At 58.3% G+C, this 23,064-nt stretch overlaps 1 protein-coding gene across 3 annotated transcripts; it reads right to left on the reverse strand.

The window, feature by feature from the left end:
• Window positions 1-746: 746 nt before the first annotated feature.
• LOC101145787 (angiotensin-converting enzyme) lies at window positions 747-22,495 on the reverse strand. Of its 3 annotated transcripts, XM_004041150.5 has the most exons (25): window positions 21,817-22,495; window positions 21,058-21,225; window positions 20,054-20,147; window positions 19,242-19,385; window positions 18,626-18,817; window positions 17,966-18,063; window positions 17,432-17,604; window positions 16,481-16,704; window positions 15,997-16,141; window positions 15,612-15,710; window positions 15,200-15,322; window positions 14,630-14,841; window positions 13,798-13,934; window positions 12,449-12,607; window positions 12,093-12,180; window positions 10,378-10,521; window positions 10,037-10,228; window positions 8,109-8,206; window positions 7,779-7,951; window positions 5,496-5,719; window positions 5,089-5,233; window positions 4,674-4,772; window positions 2,629-2,751; window positions 2,154-2,341; window positions 747-1,977 (listed from the first exon to the last, which is right to left on the reverse strand). In XM_004041150.5, exons 1-25 carry the CDS (start codon window positions 22,063-22,065, stop codon window positions 1,748-1,750), a joined length of 3,921 nt encoding a protein of 1,306 aa, XP_004041198.4. In that variant the 5' UTR covers window positions 22,066-22,495; the 3' UTR covers window positions 747-1,747. The 3 variants fall into 3 exon arrangements, with proteins under 3 accessions (XP_004041198.4, XP_055242864.2, XP_004041197.1); XM_055386889.2 differs by lacking the exons at window positions 17,432-17,604; window positions 19,242-19,385; window positions 20,054-20,147 and having other exon boundaries at window positions 16,481-16,783; window positions 21,817-21,963; XM_004041149.5 differs by lacking the exons at window positions 14,630-14,841; window positions 15,200-15,322; window positions 15,612-15,710; ... (7 more) ...; window positions 21,058-21,225; window positions 21,817-22,495 and adding an exon at window positions 14,105-14,400.
• Between the last annotated feature and the right edge of the window lie 569 nt (window positions 22,496-23,064).

Genomic DNA, 23,064 nt, shown 5'->3' on the forward strand with positions numbered 1-23,064 from the left:
GGCTGAGGCGGGAGAATCGCTTGAAAGCCAGGAGGTGGAGGTTACAATGAGCCGAGATCACACCACTGCACTCTAGCCTGGGCAACAAGAGCGAGACTCCGTCTTAAAAAAAAAAAAAAAAAAAAAGCAAAGGGGGTCATATGATGATGACCTTTGTCTGGTAAACAAAGAGCTTTCAAAACAGGCTGGGAAAAGGGGGGATAATTCAAGAAGTCTTCAGTGGTAGATGGCTTGGAACTATTTAGAGGACATGTTTATAAATTCCATTGTCCTATGTAATCATAAACTTCCACCCGCTTTCAATCCTAAAATACCTCAGCCCCACATCCTGCCTTACAGAACGGGCCTGTAACAGCCAAGCCTGTGTACAACACACACACAGACACGGACACACAGAGACACGCACGGCACCTGGATTGGGGGCAAAAGCTGTGGACTAAGGGGGACAGACATTGGGAGATGGACCTAGCTAGGGTGAAGGCATCAGCAAAGCCCAGAAGAGACTCAGCGCTGAGGGTTTGACAGAGGGGCCGGGGTGGCTGGGGAGCCCCTGGCCCCAGCAAATGGACCAACTTCTATTGGCCAAGTTCGAAGTCTGGCATTTAAATATCAGAAAAACAGATCTAGTTGTGTGAAGTGATAAAAGGATGTATGACTGTAAATACGGTGTGATCCCATTTAAAATACACATGTGCTGAGAAGAAGTCCGGCAAGTTGTACACCAAAACGTCAACAGGGCTTATCTCTTGACGTTGATATAAAGGGCTTTTATTTTCTTTACAGTTTTCTGTATTTTCCAAATTTCTACATAAACATACACATAAAAGTCATAAAAATGTCCCTCAAAATGACACTCCCTCCAATGCGGGGAGTGAGGAGGTGTGTGCTGGGACGCCAGCAGGGTGGCTGCTGGCAGCTAATCCCTGTGCAGGTGCAGCCACTGCCACACTCCAGCATCTGAGGCCCCTCTGCACTGGCAGTGTTAGAACGACTGTCTGAGAGCCAAGGCTGTTCACGCGAGCAGAGAGTCATGGAGCTGGTACAGGCAGGAGCCAAGGTAAGCACTAGGCTGGTGTGTGCCCTCCAGGGGGCACCCTCCTTGAAGCAGGCCCTCCAAGGTACTTGCCCCCTGGGGCAGCCAATAACAGCTGGAAGCCCTCCCCTGGGGGGACCTGGCCATTTGTGGAGCAGGGAAAGGCTCCACTGCCAGTGGAAATGTGAGGCCAGCAGCCCAGGATGTCTGCTTCCCAGAGTCCGCGTGGGTCAGTGCTTGGGCCAGACAGGGGCTGCCTGCGGTGGCAGGACAGTGGCCGGCTGCCTGGGCTGGAGGGAAGACAGGTGCCAGCGCCAGGAGGTGCTGGGGCAGAGCTCTGGGGATCCTCCCTGGCTCCTGGAGGAGGATGGAGGAACAAACCTAGTAACGGACCCACTTGACTGCCAGGAGGCAGGAAAGCAGCCTATCCCTGTCCCTGGCTTCCCTGTGAGGGACACAGACTCAGATGGGGAGGGCAGGACCTTTAATTGTATTCACAGAGAGACTTGGAGAGGTGGGGCTCAGTGTCAGGCAGCCGTGTGCTGGGAGAAGGGGCTGGGGCGGCTGGTGGTCTGGAGGACTGGGAGGGGAGGGGGACAGGGACAGGGCAGGAGGAGCAGGGTGGGCTGGGGTGTGTCCTCAGCTGCCCACCAGTGTTCCCATCCCAGTCTCTGGTGGGAGGCCCTTGGGCAGGGCCGACCCAGCCGGGTCACCTCAGGAGTGTCTCAGCTCCACCTCGGAGCCGAACTGGGGCCCGTGGGAGTGCCGGTGGAGGCTGCGGTGGCGGATGCTGAAGAGCCGCTGGCTGAGGCCCAGGGTGGCTACCAGCAGGGCGATGCCCAGGAAAAGCAGCAGCCACTGGCCCACGCGGGCCTGCTGCGCATCCAGGTCCAGGCCTAGGAAGCTGACGCGGCCGCTGTCTGGGAGGGGCCCTTCTGAGCGAGCTGAGTGGGAAGCAAGGAGACAGCATGGGCAGGGCAGGGCAGGGCAGGGCAAGGGTGTGGGGCAGGGCAGGGCAAGGGTGTGGGGCAGGGCCAGCCTCCGAGGTCAGCCGCACAGCCGTGCCCAGCCTGGGGAGGGGGTTAAGACCCAGGGCTGGAGGTGGGGTGGGTGGCGGTACCAGAGTTTGGCGTCCAGTTGTACTGCGGCCAGCCCAGCTTCTCCCCATGCAGCTCGTTCTCCGTGCGGAGCCAGTCCAGCAGCGGCTTGAAGTAGCTCAGCATGGCCGAGGCGCTCATGTTGGGCTGGCCCGTGATCAGCTGCATGGCTTCTGGCCATGGCCTACTGAAGCCCAGCTTCATGGCGGTCCTGGGGAGGCATGAGACAGGGAGGCAGAGTCAGAAGGACATGGCCCCTCTTGCCCCCACCTGACATCCACTCTCCATACCCACTCCCAGCTGAAACTTGTCCCAGGGCCCCAGGGCTCCAGGTGCCTAAGGAGATGGCACATCAGGCCTGGCCCACGCTGCAGGTGGGAGTTCCCGGCTCAAAATGGCAAGTGTTCCCACAAAAGCTCCAGTGGACGGACCGGACCCCTCAAGGCCCAGGGGCGCAGGCCAGAGCATGGAAACAAAGGAGGGCTGGAGGACACTCACGCCAGGCGCTGCCCGGCCTCCTTGGACTGGTAGATGTCACACTTGTGCAGGGGGCCCGTGTGGCCAGCTGCCTGGCACAGTGCCTCGTGGAACTGGAACTGGATGATGAAGCTGACGAAGTACCTGGAGCAGAGCGAGGCCGTGGCCCGGGGTGGAGTTGGTTGAGGGCCTTGTGCCACTGGGCTCCAGGCCCTTCTGCACATCACATGTGATGTGTACTAAGTCACATGCGTACAGCAGAGCCAAGGCCCCCCAACTCTGCCCACAGCTATCAGGGTGAGCTCCCCCACCCCAGCTCTTAGCATTGTCTGAGCCTCTTTCTAGCCGTGCCTGTGTAGATGCCTCCCACCCACAGAGCTGCCTCCACAACTCAGGAGGGCCTGCTCCATGGGGTCAGGGCAGAGCCCTTCAGAGATCTGGCAGGTGGCTTTGGAGGCAGTGAGGTCTCCATCCCTGGGGTATATGCAAGTAGAGGCAAGGTGTGGCCAAATGGGCCGTGTGGATCTGGTAGGGTGGTCTGGGCAGGGAAGCCAGTCCTACATGATCTTATCCAAAGCATCACGAATTCCCTGGTAGAAATCTGCCAGTCAAGGCTGGAGGATTCTCCCCAGCTTAAAGTCTGAAGAGGTTTTAAATGTCCTGAGCCACTGGCACAGGCCTCTCACTTTGAATGCTGGGTGCAAGCATGTACCACCTAGTTCCCTGGTCTTTCCTAAAAGTGCTTTGCGAAGGCTGCTGGCCAGAATACGGAATGTTTTTCTAGAGCAGCCAAGTCTCCTTTGCCCACCCGTTTGGAGAATTGTCTGCATTAAGCTGGGAAGCTAGCCATGACACCAGCTGGCTCCCGGGTGACAGCCAGCGCCAGCTGGGAACCCCAGGGACCACTCCAGCAGGCAGGCGGGAGCCCTGTCATAAGTGTCATCTCTGGAGCACCGTCTAGGTGAGGCCTGTCTGAGGTGCTCCAGGGATGCCCTCTTCCTGGACTCTGGGGACAGACTTCATCCATCCCACAATCAGTTATTAGCACTTGATGATGTGCTGGCATCATCCCAGGTGCCAGGAGGCAAGGTGGGCATGGGCCCTGCCCTTGCTGGGCTTCCAGGGACCACGGGAGGCCAGGGCCAGAGGCAGCCACAGCCCTCTGGGGGTGGCCTGGGCTACCTGTAGCCCGGGGGCACCTGGAACTCCAGCCTGAGGTCTCTCTAGCCCCCAGCCTCCCAGGGAGCCTCCCGGATCACAAACAGCCTTGCTAGCCCTCAGCAAGTGCTCTCCTGGGGCACACAGAAGGAGAGGGACTGCACTGGGCACACTCATCTGTGGCCATGTGACCTGCAGACCTAGTGTGCAGCTACATTCCACTAGAGAGTGATGAATAGTGGGGTCCTGGCCACCCCTCCCTGAGGAGGGTGTGGATGAGACAGAATGCTAAGAAGTTAGCCATTGTGCATCCTGTGAAATGGGGTTCACAGGTCAGGAAATGGAAGCTCACAGAAATTGAGGAATTTTCTCAAGGAAACAGTAATGGAGATGGGGTTTGAACCCAGTTCTGTCTGACCCCAGCCTGTGACTGTAACTTGCCCCAGCAACCCTGCCTCCCACCTTAACCGATCTCCAATCCTACATTTTAGTGTCTAGAAGGGCTTCCAGATACAATTCAAATTGTATTGCAGACAATGTTCAATAATAGTAAAAGAATCACAGTCTTGTTTTAAAAGCAAAACAAAACAGTGCAGAGCTCATGATCCAGCCATGAGTCGTGGTTAATGTTAACTACTTAACCAAGGTCTGGTAACCATTAGCCAATTATTAGGTTGAGTTTCTGTGTTCAACTGTTTGGATGGTACAGACTCTCATCAAAAGAATGTTCAAGAAAAAACCCATCAGCCTTGGCAGTGGGTGAGTGGGCCCAGGCACCTGCACCGTGCGGCCGGCTCCCCCGGGTCTGCCCTGACTGGCAGAGCTTGTGGACCGGGCAGTGGCCGCAGTTGAAACACAAAGCTGTGGGTACTGCCCCTCACAATGCGCCCTCCTGCCTTTCCCGTTACCTGATGTAAGGCACGCTAGAAGGAACGTGGAACTTGGCCCCTGGGTCAAAGTCACCTTGAGTCCTGGGCACTGGGGGGCAGAGGCCCTGGTACTTCAGCCTGTCGAGTGGGAATATATGTTGGAAGATGAGTTTGGGGAGAACCAGGCTGGGGGTGGCATTTTTGACTTGAAGGAGGGTCCCTGCACTTGGGGCTATACTGGGCACCCCATTCTCCTGCGTGCTGGGCCTCTGTGCACAATCACCCCGTTTTCCCCATCACACACACACACACACACACACACACATCATATGCACAGACACAATAGTGTACACACACACACACACTCCCCTACCCTGGCCCATCCAGACACCCAGGCACATGCAGACACTCGCAGAGATCCCCCAGCCCACATCCCGTGGGAGTGTTCCAGAACCTGAGGCTCCACCACTCCTGGTTATAGTTCTCCTTGGTGATGCTTCCATCAAATACCCTCCAGCGCCACTGATCGACGAGGTAGCTGAAGGGGATAAAGGCGATCTTGTCAAGGGCCATCTTCATCAGAAAGTTGATGTCATGCTCTGCAAGGGAAGGGAGCCCAGCTGTCAGACCCAGGATCCTAGCGGCTTGGCCCTGGTGTGCCTGTGATTGTGGAGGGGTGGGGGTGCTGTACCTTTTGGGCCCTGTGACCTGCCTCCTGGGATGGTCTGGGTGGCTCCCTTCCTTCCCATTGCTCTGCCCCACACCTCTGCCCATGGGCCACTAAGTGCCCCTTTCCCACCTCCCAAGCTCACCACCCTTTCTTGGTCCTCAGCCCACCAAGGCCTCCCGCTTCTCTCTCACCGTCGCTGCCACCCTCACTGCTCAGCAGGTTGAGACTGTGCAGGTGCTTGGGCGTAGACACTGAGAGGGCTAGCACGTCCCCAATGGCCTCATGGAAGCCGGGGTTAGCACCCTCCCTCAAGGCCACAGGTAAGTCTTTGTACTGCATGAAATACTGGATGTGGCCCATTTCGTGGTGGGCCACCACCAGGTCCTCCAAGTTCACGGTGGTGCACTGCTTGATCCTAGGAATAGTGGAGTTGGGGAGAGGGTGTTGGGAGAAGACAGTGAGAAGCCCTGGGCATAAGGGAACAGTGGGGCTTGCTACACCCAGGGCAGACCCCAGCACTGCAGCATGCAGGGGACACAGCACTGTGGGGAGGGAGGGGAAGGGCAACCACTGAGTGTGCTTAAGAGGGAATCTAGGGGCAGAAGCCCCTAGCATCAGGCCGTTCAGGCCATTCCTCTGCTTCCCATTTTCCTGAATGACTCCAGCCCCCATCACCTGTTGCTTTCTGACTGTACAAAGTGCTTGCTCTAGAGGCACTGGGACATTGTGTACTTTCTAGAGAATGTGTGGCCAGCGGGTTCCCATGTACACATGCTTTATCTCCCAAGACGGAGGCTCCCTGAAGGAAACAACTGTTTCTGTCAGGGGTGAGAGTGGGCGATTCTGCATCTCATGCGGCCCAACAGCGACAAACTTATTCACCCCAAGAATTCTTATGGCCAGGATGAATGGCAGCTGCAGAGCTGCCCAAACCAGAAGGTTCCATCGTCTCTCGTCAGTCCTTCCTTGTTCTCATTTACTTATTTATTTTTTATGAAATGGGGTCTCGCTATGTTGCCCAGGATGGTCTCGAACTCCTGAGCTCAAGCAGACCTCCTGCCTCGGCTTCCCAAAGTGCTGAGATTACAGGTGTGAGCCACCGCACCCAGCCCTTCCTTGTTGTTTAGCAAACCAATTCAAACTGCGGGAAATTATCTCTTGGATCTAACTGGAAGCCTTTTGGCTCAGGTGAATCCTGTTTTTCTGTCATTCTCATCGGGGAGGGGGAAGGAAGAGCTGCCCAGCATCCTGGCCACAAGGCTGGGGTCTATCCAGCTTCTCCTCTGACTCCCCATAAAAGGGAAGACCCCACAAAGGCTCTCATCCCCCAGATCCTGTCTCCTCTCAGCCCTGTGGCTGAGTCCTCATGCCTGGAAGGGCCTGCACAGCCCAGGGAATCCCATCGGGTTTGGTTTCAGGCTCCCCGTGTCTGTTCTCCTTGTAAGAGACACTTCTTCAGCTGTGACAGATGGTCTTTGCCACTTCTCCCAAGTGGGAGGGACTTTTTTCTCTTCTCTTGAATCTGGGTGAACTTGTGACTTGTTCTAGCCAATAAAACATGGCAGAAGTGACTCTGGGCCAGTTTTGGACCTAGCCTTGAGAACTGGCTGCGTCAGTAGTTGCTGTGGGGGATGCTGGCTGCCAGGTAATAAATCTGCCCACCTCAGATGCCACGCTGGGAGGGCGCCCGAGCTAGCCTGGAGAGATGCCTGACCCACCTCCAGCCGTTCCAAGCCATCTCACCCCAAGCACCCAACATGTGAGCCAAGAGGCCAGTGGGAACATGTGCCCCAGCATCTGCCATGTGGGAAAAACCGAGGACCTCAACCAACAGCCAGAACTGGGGCTCTGGACCTATGGCCCCACGTTGAGCCATCCCGGCTGTGAGAGCTGCCCCCCAACAGAGGGAGCCCTGTAGAGAAAGGCCATTTCCACTGTGTACTGCCTGAATTCCTGGCACATAAAATCATAAGCAAAATCAACTGGTTGTTTCGTAAGGCTAAGCTCTGGGGTGCTTGGTTGCACAGCAATAGGTAACTAAAACGCCATCCTCCAAGGAAGGCAGCTTCTGAGCCTGTCAGGGGTGAGAGTGGATCTGTACAGAGCCCCCAACATCCTCGTGTGCCTCCCTGTGTCACAGCATGTGCCCCCAGGGAGAGGCCAGCTCCATGCAGGGGCTGCTCCCAAGGAGGGAGGCGGGGCAGCCTACCATGCTCAAACCCAGGACTGGGACCTTGAGCACTTCCCAGCGGCCAGGCTGACAGAGCTGTTGCGTGCTTCAGAAGTCCCCATCAGGCGGATGGGGTTTTCCTGCCAGAAGCCAACGCCTCTCTAGACACTCAGTCCCAAACTCTGGCCCTGTCCCCATCCTGCCCTGCTGGCTCCAGCTGGGGGACAGTAGTGGACCCTTTGCTTGGCTCATTTCCCTTGCCCGTGGGGCTCAGGAACGAGGCCTGAGCCCTAGCTGGATGTACCGGAAGTCCTTGCCGTTGTAGAAGTCCCAGGCCGAGGCGTGGCAGACCACCTCCCGCCCGTCGGTTGGCTTCTCCAGCATCGACTTGTTCCAGAACTCAGGAGGCACAGGCAGCAGCCCCAGGGAGGTGAAGAAATCATCAGCCTCCTTAAACATCCTCCTGGGTGTCCAGCCCTGCAAGCAGAGGGAGTTCTGCCCAAACTGGGGGTTCCGGGGACAGACTGCGTGCTGCCGTGGGGATCCCGGGGGAGGGCTAAACTGGAGGGAACTCCTGAATCAGAGGGCCCCTCCCATCCCAGCAGGGCCTCCCTGCCCCTGGGCCGGTGCGGACCTGCTTTAGCATGGCCTCTGTGGCGTCCATCGAGGGGGCTGAAGGGAAGGGCACCACCAAGTCATAGATGTTGGACCAGGTCTGTGCCCACATGTTCCCTGGAGGCGAGTGTGGGGGATGGCAGAGAGAGGAAAGACAAATGTTACTTAGGCTCAATGCCCTCCTGCAGGAAGAGTGCTCCAGATCCCAGTCCTGCTAATCATAGTGGCATTTCTTGAGCACCTACTGTTTGCAAGCTTTGAGGCACCTGACACACATCATCTTTGGTGTGCACATCCAGCCCAGTAGGTCATTACTGCCTGGCTCTAGGTGGGGGCCTTGCTGGTTATCAGGGAATCCAGGTGGTCTTCACTGTCCATGTGCAGTGGAGACCAATGTGACTAGCAACTGCTGACATGTGAGGACATTACAGGTCCCCAGAACACCTACACCCCAGTGGTCACCTCTTATTGGCTCTGCACCAAGAACATTGTGTGAATTCACTTTCAATCCTGTCTGCACCCAGGTACTGTCACGATTCCCATTGGCTAGTAAAGGAAACAGGCTGGAGAGTTAAGTGACCCCCCTCCCCCACCGCTGGGGGCCCACGGCTCCTAAGTGGCAGGGCTGGGATTGAAAGGCTGGCAGGCTGCTCTCTTCACCAGCCACTCTGCCATGTCCCCTCCGCACCACCTGAGGTCGGTGTCTGCAGCTCAGCAACTCTGACAGGAACCAGCCGTCTCCTTCAGGAGAGGCTGATGCCTCTGAGTTTAGTGTAAGAAAAGAGCCTAGTTCTCCACGACAGAGGAAAAGGAAGAAACTCAGGATGAATGGAAGGCTCAAAAACAGATTTGGACTCAAGGCTCTTTCCTAGCCAAGTGAGGTGAAGCTTCGGCTGACATCAGATGAAGTCTAAAGTGCAAACCAGTGAGAGAGGGTTAGAGCGATGAGTGATGGAGAGAACATGAGAGAGCAGAGGGAGAGAGCCAGGGAGAGAGCCAGAGAGAGAGAAAGAGCGCATCAGTGTTAGGTTGCTCCCCTTTCCCCTTTTACCAATTGTCAGGGGCTGGGTTCTAAGGCCAGCTCTGCCGCAGCTCCCAGGCCACGCTGGGCATGTTGCTTTTCTTCCCGGGGCCTGCGTTTCCCAGTTGGTGAACTGAAATCCACTGTGACATCACCAGATGTTCTTTGGTCTCACCAGAGAGGGGCTGAAGAGGGCTGGACTCCCAGCCTGTGTGGGAGCTAGACCCACAGCCAGGCCGTCCTCTGGGGCCTCCCTTATAGTTTCTAAATGGTCTGAGGGCCTGTCTGGTCTCTCTGCTCCAGGAAAGTGTTCCTAACAGCCCATCAGGGGCAGAGAATCAGTAGCCTCTGCTTTGCCTTACTCCCTACCATCCCTTACTGTCCTCACTGCCTACTTCACACATTCAGGGCATCTGAGATTGCAGCCCTTGGCAAAGGAGGGTCCAGGGTTGAAGTAGATTTACATTCTCAGGTTCTTCTTTGTTCCAGTTCCCTTGGCCTGAACACTGCGTCTGTCCTCTCATCCCCCACTTCCCATCTGTCAAACCCTGTCATCTTCCGAGGCCCTGCTCACAGGCCACCTCTTGGCAAAGCCTCCCCAGCTCCCACTCACAGCCTCTTCCTCGCCCTCTAAGATCACACAATGTTGTGATGGGTGCCGTGGTCTCCTGGACAAGATTATTAACTTCTTCCCCCATCCATGGTGACTTGCCCAACATAGATCTGCAGTGAATGTGGCACCAGATGCAAGTGGGGGGCTCCCCACTCCCAGTGCCCACCCCCCTCCAGCCTGGGCAACCTTCCCCCACAGGGCTGGAGCCTCTCAGTCCCCAGCCTGCTCCCTACCCTCTAGTCAGCCCTGTCCCAACCCTCACTCACACTGTGGTCCGTCTTTACCCTCCTCAAGGCCCGACATGTGCCCTTACCCAGCAGGTGAGCAGGAATGGGCCCCTCCAGGTTGATGTGCTGGGCCCCGTAGTGACGGTGCAGGGCCCGGCGCACGTAGGCATGCAGGTTCAGGTAGAGCGGCTGCAGCTCCTGGAAGAGCCGCTCCAGGTCTTGCTCCAGGGATGGTGTCTCGTACATAGACCTCCACGAGTCCCCTGCGTCTACATAGCCTACAGAGGGGACACAGCCAGGCTCTCCCAACACCTCATTACCTGCCTCCTCCAGGGATCTACCTTTCCCTAGGCTTGGGGTTTCACAGCACCTCTTTGAGGAAAATGAAGGGACCCAAGTGCCAGTGATGTTGGCAGCAGGGACTCACCATTGAGCCGGGCAGCCTGGTTGATGAGTTCCACGTATTTCGGGTAAAACTGGAGGATGGCTCTCCCCGCCTTGTCTCGCCAGCCCTCCCATGCCCATAACAAGTCTTCATATTTCCGGGATGTGGCCATCACATTCGTCAGATCTGGTAGGGGGTTGAATGGCTTGAGCTCCAGCCCTTAGCTCACCTCTGCTTGTAAGGGGAGCTCAGAGAATTTCAGAGCTGGAATAAAATTGGCGAAACCACATAAAAGTGACTGTATAGGCAGCAGGTCTAGAGAAATGGGAGAAAGGATGGGAGTGGCTCTCCAGCAGTGGCTTACAGAGTCCCCGGCCTGGGGCCACATGCTGCAGACACCTGCAGGGCCTCAGCAGTCCTGTGAGGGGCGTGCTTGAGCCTCTCTCCTTTCCTTCTTTTTTTTTTTTTTTTTGAGACAGGGTCTCACTCTGTCACCCAGGCCGGAGTGCAGTGGCGCCATCACGGCTCACTGCAGCCTTGACCTCCCAGGCTCAAGCAATCCTTCCATCTCAGCCTCCCTAGCAGCTAGGACTACAGGCATGCACCACCACATCCAACTAATTTTTTGTATTTTATTCATAGAGACGGGGTCTTGCTGTATTGCCCAGGCTAGGCTCAAGCGATTCTCATGCCTCAGCCTCCCAAGTAGCTGGGACTACAGGCATCTACCACCACGCCCAGCTAACTTTTGTATTTTTAGTACAGATGGGGTTTCACCATGTTGGCCAGGCTGGTCTTAAACTCCCGGCCTCAAGTGATCTACTCACCTTGGCCTCCCAAAGTGCTGGGATTAGAGGCATGAGCCACCACACCCGGCCAGCCTCCCCTCACACTTGGCATGCGTACCCACATCCACAACTTGTAGGCCAAACCCTGTCCTGGGAAAACCGTTTCTCCTGTTTATTTTCCATTTCCCCTTCTATTTGTCATTGTTCCAATGTGGGAGCTGGGCTGGGGGCCAGAAAGACCCATTTCTGGGTGGAGATTCCTCATGGAAGAATGTTTATGCCTCAAGTTCTCCAACCCTGGAAAGGGTGGGTTGAGAGGGAGCTGGGAGGTATCTGTGTGCGGGTCCTTGTGTCGGGGGTGAGCTCTTTCAAACGGGCTGGGGTAAGAAGGACCAGCCAGTGGGGAGAAAAGAGGACGGTCAAGAGCTGTCTACTTCTATCCAGCAGGAAGTGGCAGGGTTGGGGAGGGAAGTGAGAGGAATCAGAGGCTTAGGTTCTAGTCTGGCGCTTTCAGGGGCTGTGTGACTCAATCTCTTTATCAGTCACATGCTGGGAGAGGGGCTCAGGAAAGACAGAGAAGGTGAGGAAGTCAAGGGCACGATCACGAAAGGAGGCCGGGGGGAGCTAGTGTGCCCGAGTTCCCCCCATTTGGAGTCCAAGCCCATGAAATACAACTTTGAGATCCCGCTGCTCTGAGGGGCGGCGTGCAGAGAGGACAGGAGAGAGTGGACACCCTTAAGCAGAGGGCGGTTCTGAGGGAGGGGCAGCTGATCGGGGCATGGTATGAAGTAGGTGCCGGCTCTCAGTGGGGCAGAGAAGCCCCCCTCGTGGAAAACAAGAAAGGGCATTTCCTGGGCACGCTGACCCCAAGAGCGAGGGGAGCCCAACTCTGTGCTCTCACCCAGCACCCCCGGGCCCCATGCCAATCCCAGCCCTCGCCTCTCACTCAGCCTGCACATGAGCTCTCACCTGGCTCGAGCTGCAGGCAGCTGCCATTCGTGTGGCACACAGTGGCCACGCTGTAGGTGGTTTCCATATCCAACAGGATCTTGTTGTACTGCAGGAGGAAGGAGAGGCAATGAGCTGTACTCCTTTGCACTTGGTCTCTCTGGGGCCTGCACTGCCCCCAGGCCCCATGGGCTGGCAGGTGGGGAGCCAGGGAGCTGGGGAGCGCTGCCCTCTCAGCAGTTCTGAGGTGCACATCGCATGGCAGATGCCATGACTTGATACAACGAGGAAGAGGAAGCAGCGTGAAGGCCAGGCCAGACCATGTTGGGCTCACTGCCCCAGGATTCCCCTCTCCCTGTACCTTGCGAGCCACACACCTCCTCCAGCTCCTGAGCAGGCAGCGCTGCCCGTTCTAGGTCCTGAACCTTCTTTATGATCCGCTTGATAGTGGTGTTCTGCAACTGGTTCACATCAAACCTCCTGGCCTGGGTGCCGTACTTCAGGGTGTGGTTGGCTATTTGCATGTTCTTCTGCAGCTGAGGGCACAGGGGGATGGTGTCACAGGGCCCAGGAGCTCCAGAGCAGCCTCTGAGTGGGAGGCCCCAAGTGGGAGCTGAGGGCTGGAGGTGGTGGTGAGGGGGCAGTGGGATTAAGTTGCAACCTTTGCCTATAAGACTCTCCGCAAGCTGGACGCTGATAACGTCCTGGATGCAGTACTCACCCTCCCTGGATGCCTGCGGTCAAGCAACACATATCCAGGCAGGGGCAGAGAAGAGAAGACCCCCAAGTGTCTTAAAGGCCCTTAGGAAGGAGCCAGCTTGGTATTAGCTCTGTGGCCTTTCTGAACCTCAGAGTTAATATCAAATCCCATCTGTAAAATGGGAATAAGCTCACCAATTTTGCAAGGCTGTTGAGAAAAAGATGAGGCAACAGATCAAAGTGCCAAGCAACAGTAACAGTGTGTGGCTCAGTGGCATAATTTGTGCTCAGCCAAACAGGCAGGGAATGAGGGTAAAGAGGAAGTGTAGCCCCTTTTGTAGAGGAGACAAACAGGGGCTTTCAATCTTTTAAAAAACGACTTGAGCACCACTTATTTATGTACAAATTATTCTGTTACTAGAGATTGATTTTTGTTTGTTTGTTTGAATAGAGATGGGATCTTGCTATGTTGCCCAGGCTAGTCTCCAACTCCTGGCTTCAAGTGATTCTCCCACCTAGGCCTCCCAGAGACTGATTTTTAAGGAAAGAAGAATTGCTCAGGCATTGAGTAAATGTTCATCAAAATCTGAAATTGAGTTTTTTTTTTTTTTTTTTTTTTTTTTTTTAGATGGAGTCTCGCTTTGTCGCCCAGGCTGGAGTGCAGTGGTGCCATCTCGGCTCACTGCAAGCTCCGTCTCCCGGGTTCACGCCATTCTCCTGCCTCAGCCTCCTGAGTACTGGGACTACAGGTGCCTGCCACCATACCCGGCTAATTTTTGTATTTTTACTAGAGACGGGGTTTCACCGTGTTAGCCAGGATGGTCTTGATCTGACCTCGTGATCCGCCCGCCTCCCCCTCCCAAAGTGCTGGGATTACAGGCGTGAGCCACCGCGCCCGGCCCAAAATTGAGTATTGTTTTAAATATTCAATTTAAAATGTGGTGGCAGCCCCACTCTGTGGTGAGCAGGACAGCATCTCTGTGTGTGTGCACATGCTCAGGTTTGGGGGTTGGGAGGTGGCTCCCACCAGAATCTTGCTGGTCTCTGTGGTGATGTTGGTGTTGTAGTTCCAGTTGGCCTCGGCATACTCGTTCCACACCACCTGGGATGTCCGGTCATATTCCTCCACAAACTTGCTGGCCTCAGCCTCATCAGTCACCAGGTCTGTGGGACAGAGTGCAGGGAAACAGACAAACCTCTGCCTCCCCTCTCCAGGTTTGTGGTCTCACCAGAAGCCATTATCCCTCTCCCACTCCCTTGTACCCTGCCCCTGTCCCTACCCGGCCCCACCTCTCCCACCCCTGGCACCCTGCCCCTCCCCTGCATGGTCCCACTTGGGCTCTGGGCTGATGTCTGGTGGGCCGTCGCCTGGTGGGTGGTTGTCTGGCCGCTGGTTGTTGCCTGGCTGCTTGTCCCATGGGTGACTGTCACCTGTTGGGGTGCCTCCTGGCTGGGGACCAGCAGAGGGTGCCCGTAGCAGAGCAGCAGGAAGAGGAGGCTGGGAAGTCCTGCAGTAGCCCAACCCTGGCCCATGGCCGCAGGAGAGCAGAGTCCTGCAGCTACCGTCCCCTGGCCAATAAGAGCGGAGCCCGCAGTGTGACCTCACAGAGCCTTGTGTCTGGCTTCCTCTGGAAGGGGAGGGGCCCTCAGGTCTGAGCACACCCTCTCTAGGATGCTGGGGGAAAGACATGCCTGTCGCCACTCGCAGGCCCTGCTGATGAGCTTGGGGGGCTGCCTGGCCCTCCAGGACAGGGTACCAGGGCTCAGCTGGTAGGAGCTGACCAGGAACCTGGGGCCTGGGCCAAGCCCAGAGTTGAGGACCCACCTTAGCCCCACACCACCCTCACTCAGGGCTTTACCTACGCCCTCCGGGTAGTTGTCAGGCAACGGCGGGTGCCACTGGTACTCGGGCCAGCCCAGGACCTCGCCGTTCTGCTGGTTCTGCTCCTGCAGCCACTGGGTGACTGGCTGGAAGTACTTGAGCAGCGGCTGGGCATCCAGGGCATCTAAGCCGACCATGTCCTTCAGCACCTCCTGCCAGGGCCTGGAGGAGCCAGCCTGCAGCACCTTCCTGGTGGGCAGAGTGGGTACCACGGGCACAGGGGACTCAGGCTGGAGTCTGCTCCTGGACCCCGGCCCACATGCCCCTGGCCACTTCCGCCCCCCAATGGACTGCAGAAACTGTGGCAATAAGACCCTGGGGCCTGGGATCTCTCTGATGGTGGCAGGGGGCATTTGTCTCGCCCCATGCCAGCCAGAAGGCCCACTCAATAAATACTTGACGAGATAGCGAGGAGACAGGCATCCACATCAGTCCAGCTCTGTGGTTGGTGCCCCCCACCCCGTCAGAGCAGCCAGACACCTCCTGCCACACCCTTTGCCAGCCGCTCCTCTCTGCCTCCCACTTCCCCCGGCTTCCCACCACACACCGGAGCTTGGCCCCTGCCTTGGTGGACTGGTAGATGTCACACTGGTGCAGTGGGCCCTCATAGCCTGCCTCCTTGCACAGGGCTTCATGGAACTGGAACTGCAGGACAAAACTCACAAAGTACCTGCAGGCACAGGGTGGGAGTCAGGGAAGATCATGGGGGGCCAGGAACAGGGGTTCCTTACCCAGGCACCATCCAGCTTCCTGCAGGGCAGAGGCTGGACCAGAAGCTATCTTGGGGGAGAAGGGAGACCCAAGACAGGCTCAGGAGAGTGGGCCACTCTAACTCCAGGCCTTTGAGGTCTGGAGGAGCATGGGGACAAGCCCTGGGGATGAGGCAGCTAGGATCACAGGAGGAGAAGTGGATTGAGGGTGTGACAGTACTGGGGGTGGGTGGGGTGGGGCGCTAATACCTGATGTATGGTGTCACATTTGGAACATGAAACTTAGCTCCAGCATCAAAGTGGGTTTCGTTTCGGGTAACAGGAGGACAGATCCCCTGATACTTGGTTCTGGAAAAGGATGGTTAAATTGTCTTAGGGCCTAGAGGTTGCAAACAGATGGATTTAGCTTTTGTAGAAAAGGCATTTCCACCCGGCAACCCTTCCCCATCCTGAGGAACTGGGGAAGACTTCCTGGAAGAGGGAGTTTCAGGCAGGAAAGGAGAAGGCGGTGGGTCACAGCGGGGGACATCATTAGAGAGGAGAGGCTAGAACTGGCTGGGGCAGGAGGCGCCTGGCTGTCCAGGAGGCTGGGGAGGGCTAGTTGGGGCGAAGGCTTTTCTATCCCTCCTCTCACCGAAGATACCACCAGTCGAAGTTGTAGTGGGAAGGGGGGGTACGCCCACTAAAGACCCCCCAGCGCCACTGGTCCACCAAGTAGCCAAAGGGCAGGAAGGCAATTTTTTCCAGTGCCATTTTTAGCAAGTAATTGATGTCACTTTCTGTTGGGAGATGAGATGAAAGGAGAGGGAAGAGGTCAGAGGGAGAAGAGGGTCCCCTAAGAGTGTGGGCTCGGGGGGCAGCAGGAAGTGAGGCCAGGGAGATGCAGAGAAGGTATGGCTGGCCCTCGAGACCCTGGGCCCTGCTTGGAAGAGGACCCCCAGGTGTGCTGAGCTGGGCGCAGTGTGCACCGTGAGGCTCTAGGAGGATCCCGAACCCTGCCTGACCTGGGGCCGGGAGGCAGAAAGAAGGGCAGAGCTGAGTGGGGCAAGTGAGGTCCTGCTGTGGGGTGGAGCGGGGTTTAGGTGAGGCTGGGTGGGGGCCTCTCAGCCCTCCCATACCCGTGTCATTGGTGACATGGTCCAGCAGGCCGATTTTGTACAGATGTTCAGGAGTGGAGACCGAGAGCGCCAGCACGTCCCCAATGGCCTCATGGAAGCCGGGGTTGGCCCCCCCACGCAGGGAGACGGGCAGATCCTTGTACTGCAGGTAGTACTGTATATGGCCCATCTCATGGTGCACTGTGGAGAGCTGGTCCATCGTGATCCGTGTGCACTGCTTGATCCTGGGGCGTAGAGAGGGCGAGGGTGAGAGTGACGGACGGGCAGAACAGGGCAGGGCCAGGGCACAGGGCAGATTGGCACCTGAAAGACAGGAATGAGGAGGGAGCTGCCCTGGGGCATGAAGCCGCAGTAGAAACAAGCAATTTCTATTTTTCTTTTTTTTTTTTGAGACAGCGTCCCACTCTTTTGCACAGGCTGGAGTGCAGTGACACAATCTCAGCTCACTGCAACCTCCGCCTCCCGGGTTCAAGAGATTCTCCTGCCTCAGCCTCCTGAGTAGCTGGGATTACAGGCACCCGCCATCACCCCTGGCTAATTTATTTTTGTATTTTTAGTAGAGACGGGGTTTCGCCATATTGGCCAGGCTGGTCTCAAACTCCTGACCTCAGGTGATCCACACGCCTCGGCCTCCCAAAGTGCTGGGATTACAGGTGTGACCACCGTGCCTGGCAGAAACAAGCAAATTCTTTACCCTGCCCTGGCTCACCACCACTTGGGCCTTCTTCCTCCATTCCAAGGTACAGAGGTGACTATTTGTCAAAGCTGCCAGGGAAGGTGGACTAATAGGCCTCCTACACCCCCTAGCCCTGGAACAGACCCAGCCTCCAACCAGCGCTGGGGTAGGGTAGAGGCAGGCCTGGGAACCAGCTTCCCCGTGCCTGTGCTGCCTGCCTTTCCCCGGGCCCCAGAACTGGGGAACCCCAGAATGTGCTCTTCCCATGTCTGGACCTGAAGTCTTTCCTGTTGTAGAAGTCCCAAGCCGAGGCGTGGCACACCACTTCCCGCCCGTCGGCCGGCTTCTCCAGCATCGACCCTTCCCAGAACTCGGGAGGCATGGGGGAGAGCTCCAGGGAGGTGAAGAACTCCTCTGCCACCCGGAACATGTGCGTGGCGTTCCAGCCCTGGAGGCGGGGTGTGGAGCCAGGTCAGGGGGAGCCCACTCTGGCTGGCCTGGGGACAGGGCTGGATCCCCCTCTCGGGTCAACTCCCTGTGCATGAAAGCTTCTCTGCTCTGTGGCCACCATTCCCAGAGGCAGGGCCCTCACTGCCCACAGCAGATGAGTGAAAGTGTGTTGCTGCTCTCATCCTGCCACTGTGGAGCCTGGAGGGAGGAGCTGGCACCTCACTGAGGGGGCCGACCCCAGCTCACTGCTCCTACAGACATACCAGGCTGCTGCTCAGTACCCGACACCTTCCCACCCCTGTGCCCATCTTTGACTCCCTCTTTTTGCGCGCCACCCCAGGCTTGAGCCCAGAGCTTACCTGCTGCAGCATAGTACTGGTGACATCGAGGTTGGGTTTGTCTGGGAAAGGCACCACCATGTCGTAGATGTTTTCCCAGCTCTGGGCCCACATGTCTCCTAGATGAGGAAGGAATGGGACAGCTTGGCTCCCTGCCTGGCTGTGCCTGCTTCTCCATGCATTGCTGAGTGGCACCCTGGGGCCGGCACCTGCACCCTGGGGCCCTCAAGGGCTGCAGGCCTGGCTTAGGGCCAGAAATCTCACACATCAGTCCCACCCACACTCCTCTGAGGGCCACATGTCCTGGGGCTGCAAGATGCTGCCACTGTCATTTCTGGCTGTGCCAGGTCCCAGCCACTCAATCCTGAGGCAGGGCCACAGTGCTTGTTTCCTTGGGCATGAACTAGGCTGATGGCTCCCCCACTGGACCCAGGGCCAGAGCCTTTGGTTTGGCCCCTAGCTCTCTGACCACTAAGTCCCTCACGACCCTAAGCCTCAGGGTCCCCACCTATAAAGTGGGAACACAAATGGTCTCCTGCATGTGAAGCAAACAGTATGATGCCCCACACATGTGAGATGTGATGGTCACAACCCACCTTCCCTTACCCTGGACATCCCCCACCCCTACCTCGGGACCCACACTTCCCTGGGACTCATGTGGAGGCGAGGCCAGGTCCTTACCCAGCAGATGAGCAGGGATGGGTCCCCTGAGGTTGATGTATCTGTCCCCGTATCGGCGATGCAGCGCGCGGCGGACGAAGGCATGGAGGTTCAGGTAGAGGGGCTCTAGCTGTTGGTAGAGGTGTTCCAGATCGTCCTCGAAGGTGGGGGAGTTGTACCAGGAGCGCCAGTAGGCCCCGGTGTCTGTGAAGCCTGGGGGCGTGGGGGTGAGGTATGTAGCTCAGGCCAAAGGCTCGGACCTCAGCCTCTCAGCTGTAAGTCGGCTCTTCCACTGGCTCGAGGCCCGTGGATCTGCAGCTAGCTGGAAAATTGGCTTGGGGGTTGCCACTCTACAATTTCTAATTAGCTACAGCCAGCTAAACAGATCCTGGAGGTTCTCAGAGGCAAAGAGGAGCACCAGGGCCAGGAGTGACAGCAGGATGGCCATGTGGGGCAGGCCAGCAGCAAAGTCCAGGCACACTGGGTGCAGGCCGGTCCCACCTCCACTTTCTGGGAAACTCAGGGCCTGCTGGAATTGTCATACCAGCTGCTCTGCCTGACTCTGGGCTGGGACTCTGGGGAGACGGCTGAGAGAGGACACCTGGTGTGGTTCCTGGACAGGGAGAGGCCTGCTCACCGTCCTGCTTGTAGGCTTCATTGCTGAGGGCAGTGAAATCCTTGTACAGCGGTTTCAGCGGGATGCCCGCAGCGTTGTGCCAGCCCTCCCAGGCAAACAGGAGCATGGCGTAGCTTCGCGAGGAAGCCAGGATGTTGGTGAGATCTGAGACACAGGCAGGCAGGGTCGGTGAGGAGGCCTCCACGTTGAAGTCTTCAACGGCCTTCACCAGAGCCTGCACCAGTCCTCACTGCTCCCACCAGCTTCCTGAACATCACGGTGCCCCCAGAGCCAGGGGCCACCTACAGGCCTGGTGGGAGGGGGCTGGGAGCTACAGAAACACCCAGGCAGGGCCCCTGCCCCAGAGACATGACCACCTAAGGTGGTCGACACCAAGGGGACACCCAAAGGCCAAAACCCAGACAGACACTTAGCGGCCTATTGGATGGAGTGCCTTCCTCGAAGCTGCTCGTAAAGGGGGCTGGAGCGGGGTTTAAGGGGAAGCCACGAGGGGTCCCTGGCCTGAGGGCTCTTGGGGAACATGAGAGGACCCACGAAAAGGGAAACCAGGCAGCCAGGAGGAAGGCCTAGGGGTGATGGGAGAAGCCGAGGTACACACAGAAGTGGGGGCTGCAGCTGGAGATTCCGGAAGTCCACTTGCCAAGAGAAGCAGGGCATGGGGGTATCTGCACCGTCCAGCCCCAGTTGGAGGGCAACACCTTTGGGTTTACCTGCTGTCTCCACAGACCCTACACAACTGCATGGTCCGGAGTGCAGCAGGGCAATGTGGGAGCACTAGGGCACCGCTGAGAGGGGAGCCGCAAGGGCCGTACCTGGGTCCAGGGACCAGCAGGTGGCAGTCTTGTTGGGGAGGCAGACCTTGGTGGTGGAGTAGATCCTGCTCATGTTGCTTAGCAGGGCGTTGTACTGGGGAGTCAGAGGGGAGGAATGCTCCAGTGACCAGCCCCTGGGACATCTGCCCTCCCCTCGCTGCTAGGAGGAGGAGCCCACAGAGTGGATGTAGCTTGGACAAGGCCACTCAGTGGCACCGGGGCACTTCTGATCACTAACACACGAGTCCCCTGCCAGTGGAGGCAGCCTGTGTGGAGTGGGGGACAGGAGTCCTGAAAGTCAGGGTCAGATTCAAGTCCCAGCTTGGCACCACCCTGCAGTGAGGGCAGATCCCTCCCATTCTCTGGCTTTGGTGACTTCCCAGTCTTTCTCAACCTTTTCTCTCTCTCTTTTATTTGGGGGGAGGTCTCACTCTGTCACGCAGGCTGGGGTGCAGTAGTGCAATCACAGCTCACTGTAGCCTTGACCTCCTGGGCTCAGGTGATCCTTCCCCCTCAGTTTCAAGAGTAGCTGGGACTGTAGGTGCACGCACCACCAAGCCCAGCTTTTTTTTTTTTTTTTGTATCTTTTTTTTTTTTTTTGTAAAGACGAGGTTTTGCCATGTTGGCCAGGCTGGTCTTGAACTCCTGGGCTCAAGCGATGCGCCCACCTCAGCCTCCCAAAGTGCTGGGATTACAGGCTTGAGCCACCACACCCAGCCCTTCTCAACTCTTCCAAAGAAGCTCATAAACCAGCCTAGGGAGAAGTGTATTTGAATTTGGCTTCCTACTCCAGAATGCTTCCTTTAACAGAAAGTAACTCCCCACCCCATCTCCAAGAAAAATCAATGCTCAGAAAGCCATTCTGTGCTTACCTGGGCTTTCCCTTCTGCCAGGGCCCATGTGGATCCCAGGGTCCCTCCCTCCCTGACGGGCTGCTCTCCCCCGACCCCCACGATGGGGCACTAGGAGGCCGCCCCCGAGCTCTGCCTCAGCCCTCAGCCCACCTGCTGCCGCTTAGCCAGGGGCAGGTTGGCAGAGCCCAGGGTGCGCACAGCTCCGATGATCCTGCGCAGCTGCGGGTCCGTGAAGTTCTGCCAGATCGGTTCATACAGCTCCTTGGCCTTCTGGCCCCAGGCCTCCGCAAACTCCTGGCTGAGCAGGGCTGCTTCCTCCTATTGGGCATCAGGAGGGCGGGGAGGGTGTAGGGAGGACCCCGCTTAGATGCACGCCATAGAGGAGAAGCCACGGTGCTGGGGGAGGGGAGGAAGGCCAAGGGCTTCCAGAGCCCGGGCCCTGGGGAGATCCCTGCGGGAGACCTTAGTTTGCGGAAGCCGCGCTTCCTCCTTCTGGAGGGAATCTGCCTCATGGGAATGGTGGAGCAGAAATTGGGACCAGAAAAGAGGCCGGGCGAGTGGAGGGTGGATGGACAGTGCAGTGCGGTGACGGTGACAGCGACAGCGTCCGGAGGTGAGAAGGCAGCTGCCCGAGAGCGCGGGGGCCCCAGAGCCAAGGCCAGCACCTTCGGCGAAGGCGGGCGCGGCCTGGGAGCAGCCAGCCTCATCCATCCAACTCGTGCATGCAGGGAGCGCAGGCCGTGCGTGCAGCCCGGCGCTCGGGCCCCGCGGCTGACTGTCGGGGCGAGGGTGGGGGGTCGGGGTGGGGTTCGGGTCGGGGGCGCCAGCCTGCCCGCCCCACAAGCCGGCCGCGTGCTGTGATTGGCCGCCGCGGCCCCGCCCCGCCCCCGCCCGGGCCCGGGCGCCCACCTGGCGCCGTGCATTCTCCGCGGTGATGTTGGTGTCGTGCGCCCAGCTGGCGGCCACGCTCTGGAACAGCACCTGTTCGGCGCTCGAGTTGTAGCTCTGCGCGAAGAGCTGCGCCCCGGTCTCGTCAGCAGAAAAGTTGCCGGGCTGCAGCCCGGGGTCCAGCGCCAGGGCGGGCTGCGGCGGCAGCAACAACAGCAGCGGCAGCGGCAGCAGCAGCCCCGGCCCCCGGCGGCCCGAGGCGGCCCCCATGACGCGGTGCGCGGTGCTCGGCGCTGCCCCCTCTCCTGCGCCGCGGCCGCCCTGCGGGTTATAAAACCCGACACACCCCCGCCCCCGCCCCGCCGCGCTTCCTCCTCCGCTCCAAAGTCCCCCGCGGCGCGGGCCGAGGTTCCTGGCCCGGCGCGGGCCGGGGAGGGGCCGAGGTGCAGCCCGGGGGTGGCGGGTTGGGGCTGGGTCGGGCTCCCGCAGAGGAAGCTGGAGAAAGGGCTTCCTCTCTTTTGAAGATGGGGACCCGGCAGTTTGCCGGAACACCCGAGCCTGCCCACCGTGCGGCCGCGCAGCCTCGGCCGGGGCCTGGGAGCCTAGCGGCCTCCGCCTCGATCTTCCCAGCCCGACCCCCCGGAGCCTCCCGCCTCCGGAGTGACAAGGCCGGGGCCCCAGGAGCTGTCCGCAGGCGCCGCTCGTGCGGCGGGGATGGGGCTGATCGGGCCTGGCCGGCTTCTTCACCAGGCCATGGTCGAGGGGCGGGGACGTCGCCTGCCGGGGGTAGGGGTGTGGCGGGGGGGAGAGGAGGGAGAGGGGGAACTTAGGTGTCTTGCAGGCGCCTCCGGGAGGTGCTGGAGAGGCTCAGGGCGGCCGGCACACCTGGGGCTTGGGGCGGGGGGGCTGCGAGGGAGGGGGAGCCACAGAGCGCAGGAGCTTTTGGAGCGCCTGCCCTCTTTCCCCCGAGGACACAGGCTGCCAGTCGCTCAGCAGAAAACATCACACATGATCCCAACAGAGTCCTAGAACCCAAGGCTAGCAGGCTTTGAGAGAGACACAAAGCCTCAGAGAAGAGAACAACCCCCTCATTTTACAGATGAAGAAATTGCCGCTCAGGTTGAGAGGCTTGCTCCAAGTCACCTCAGGTCTCCACACTCCCCTGTCTTTTCCTGTCTCATCCACGTGTCCCTCAAGGTGACAAGTGTGGGGGAGGGAGGACAGTCTTGTCCTATTGGCGCACAGGGCGGTTGTGGAGGCCACCTCGGC

This window comes from Gorilla gorilla, chromosome 4 (genome assembly GCF_029281585.2).
Source record: "Gorilla gorilla gorilla isolate KB3781 chromosome 4, NHGRI_mGorGor1-v2.1_pri, whole genome shotgun sequence".
NCBI classification, from domain to species: Eukaryota; Metazoa; Chordata; class Mammalia; order Primates; family Hominidae; genus Gorilla; species Gorilla gorilla.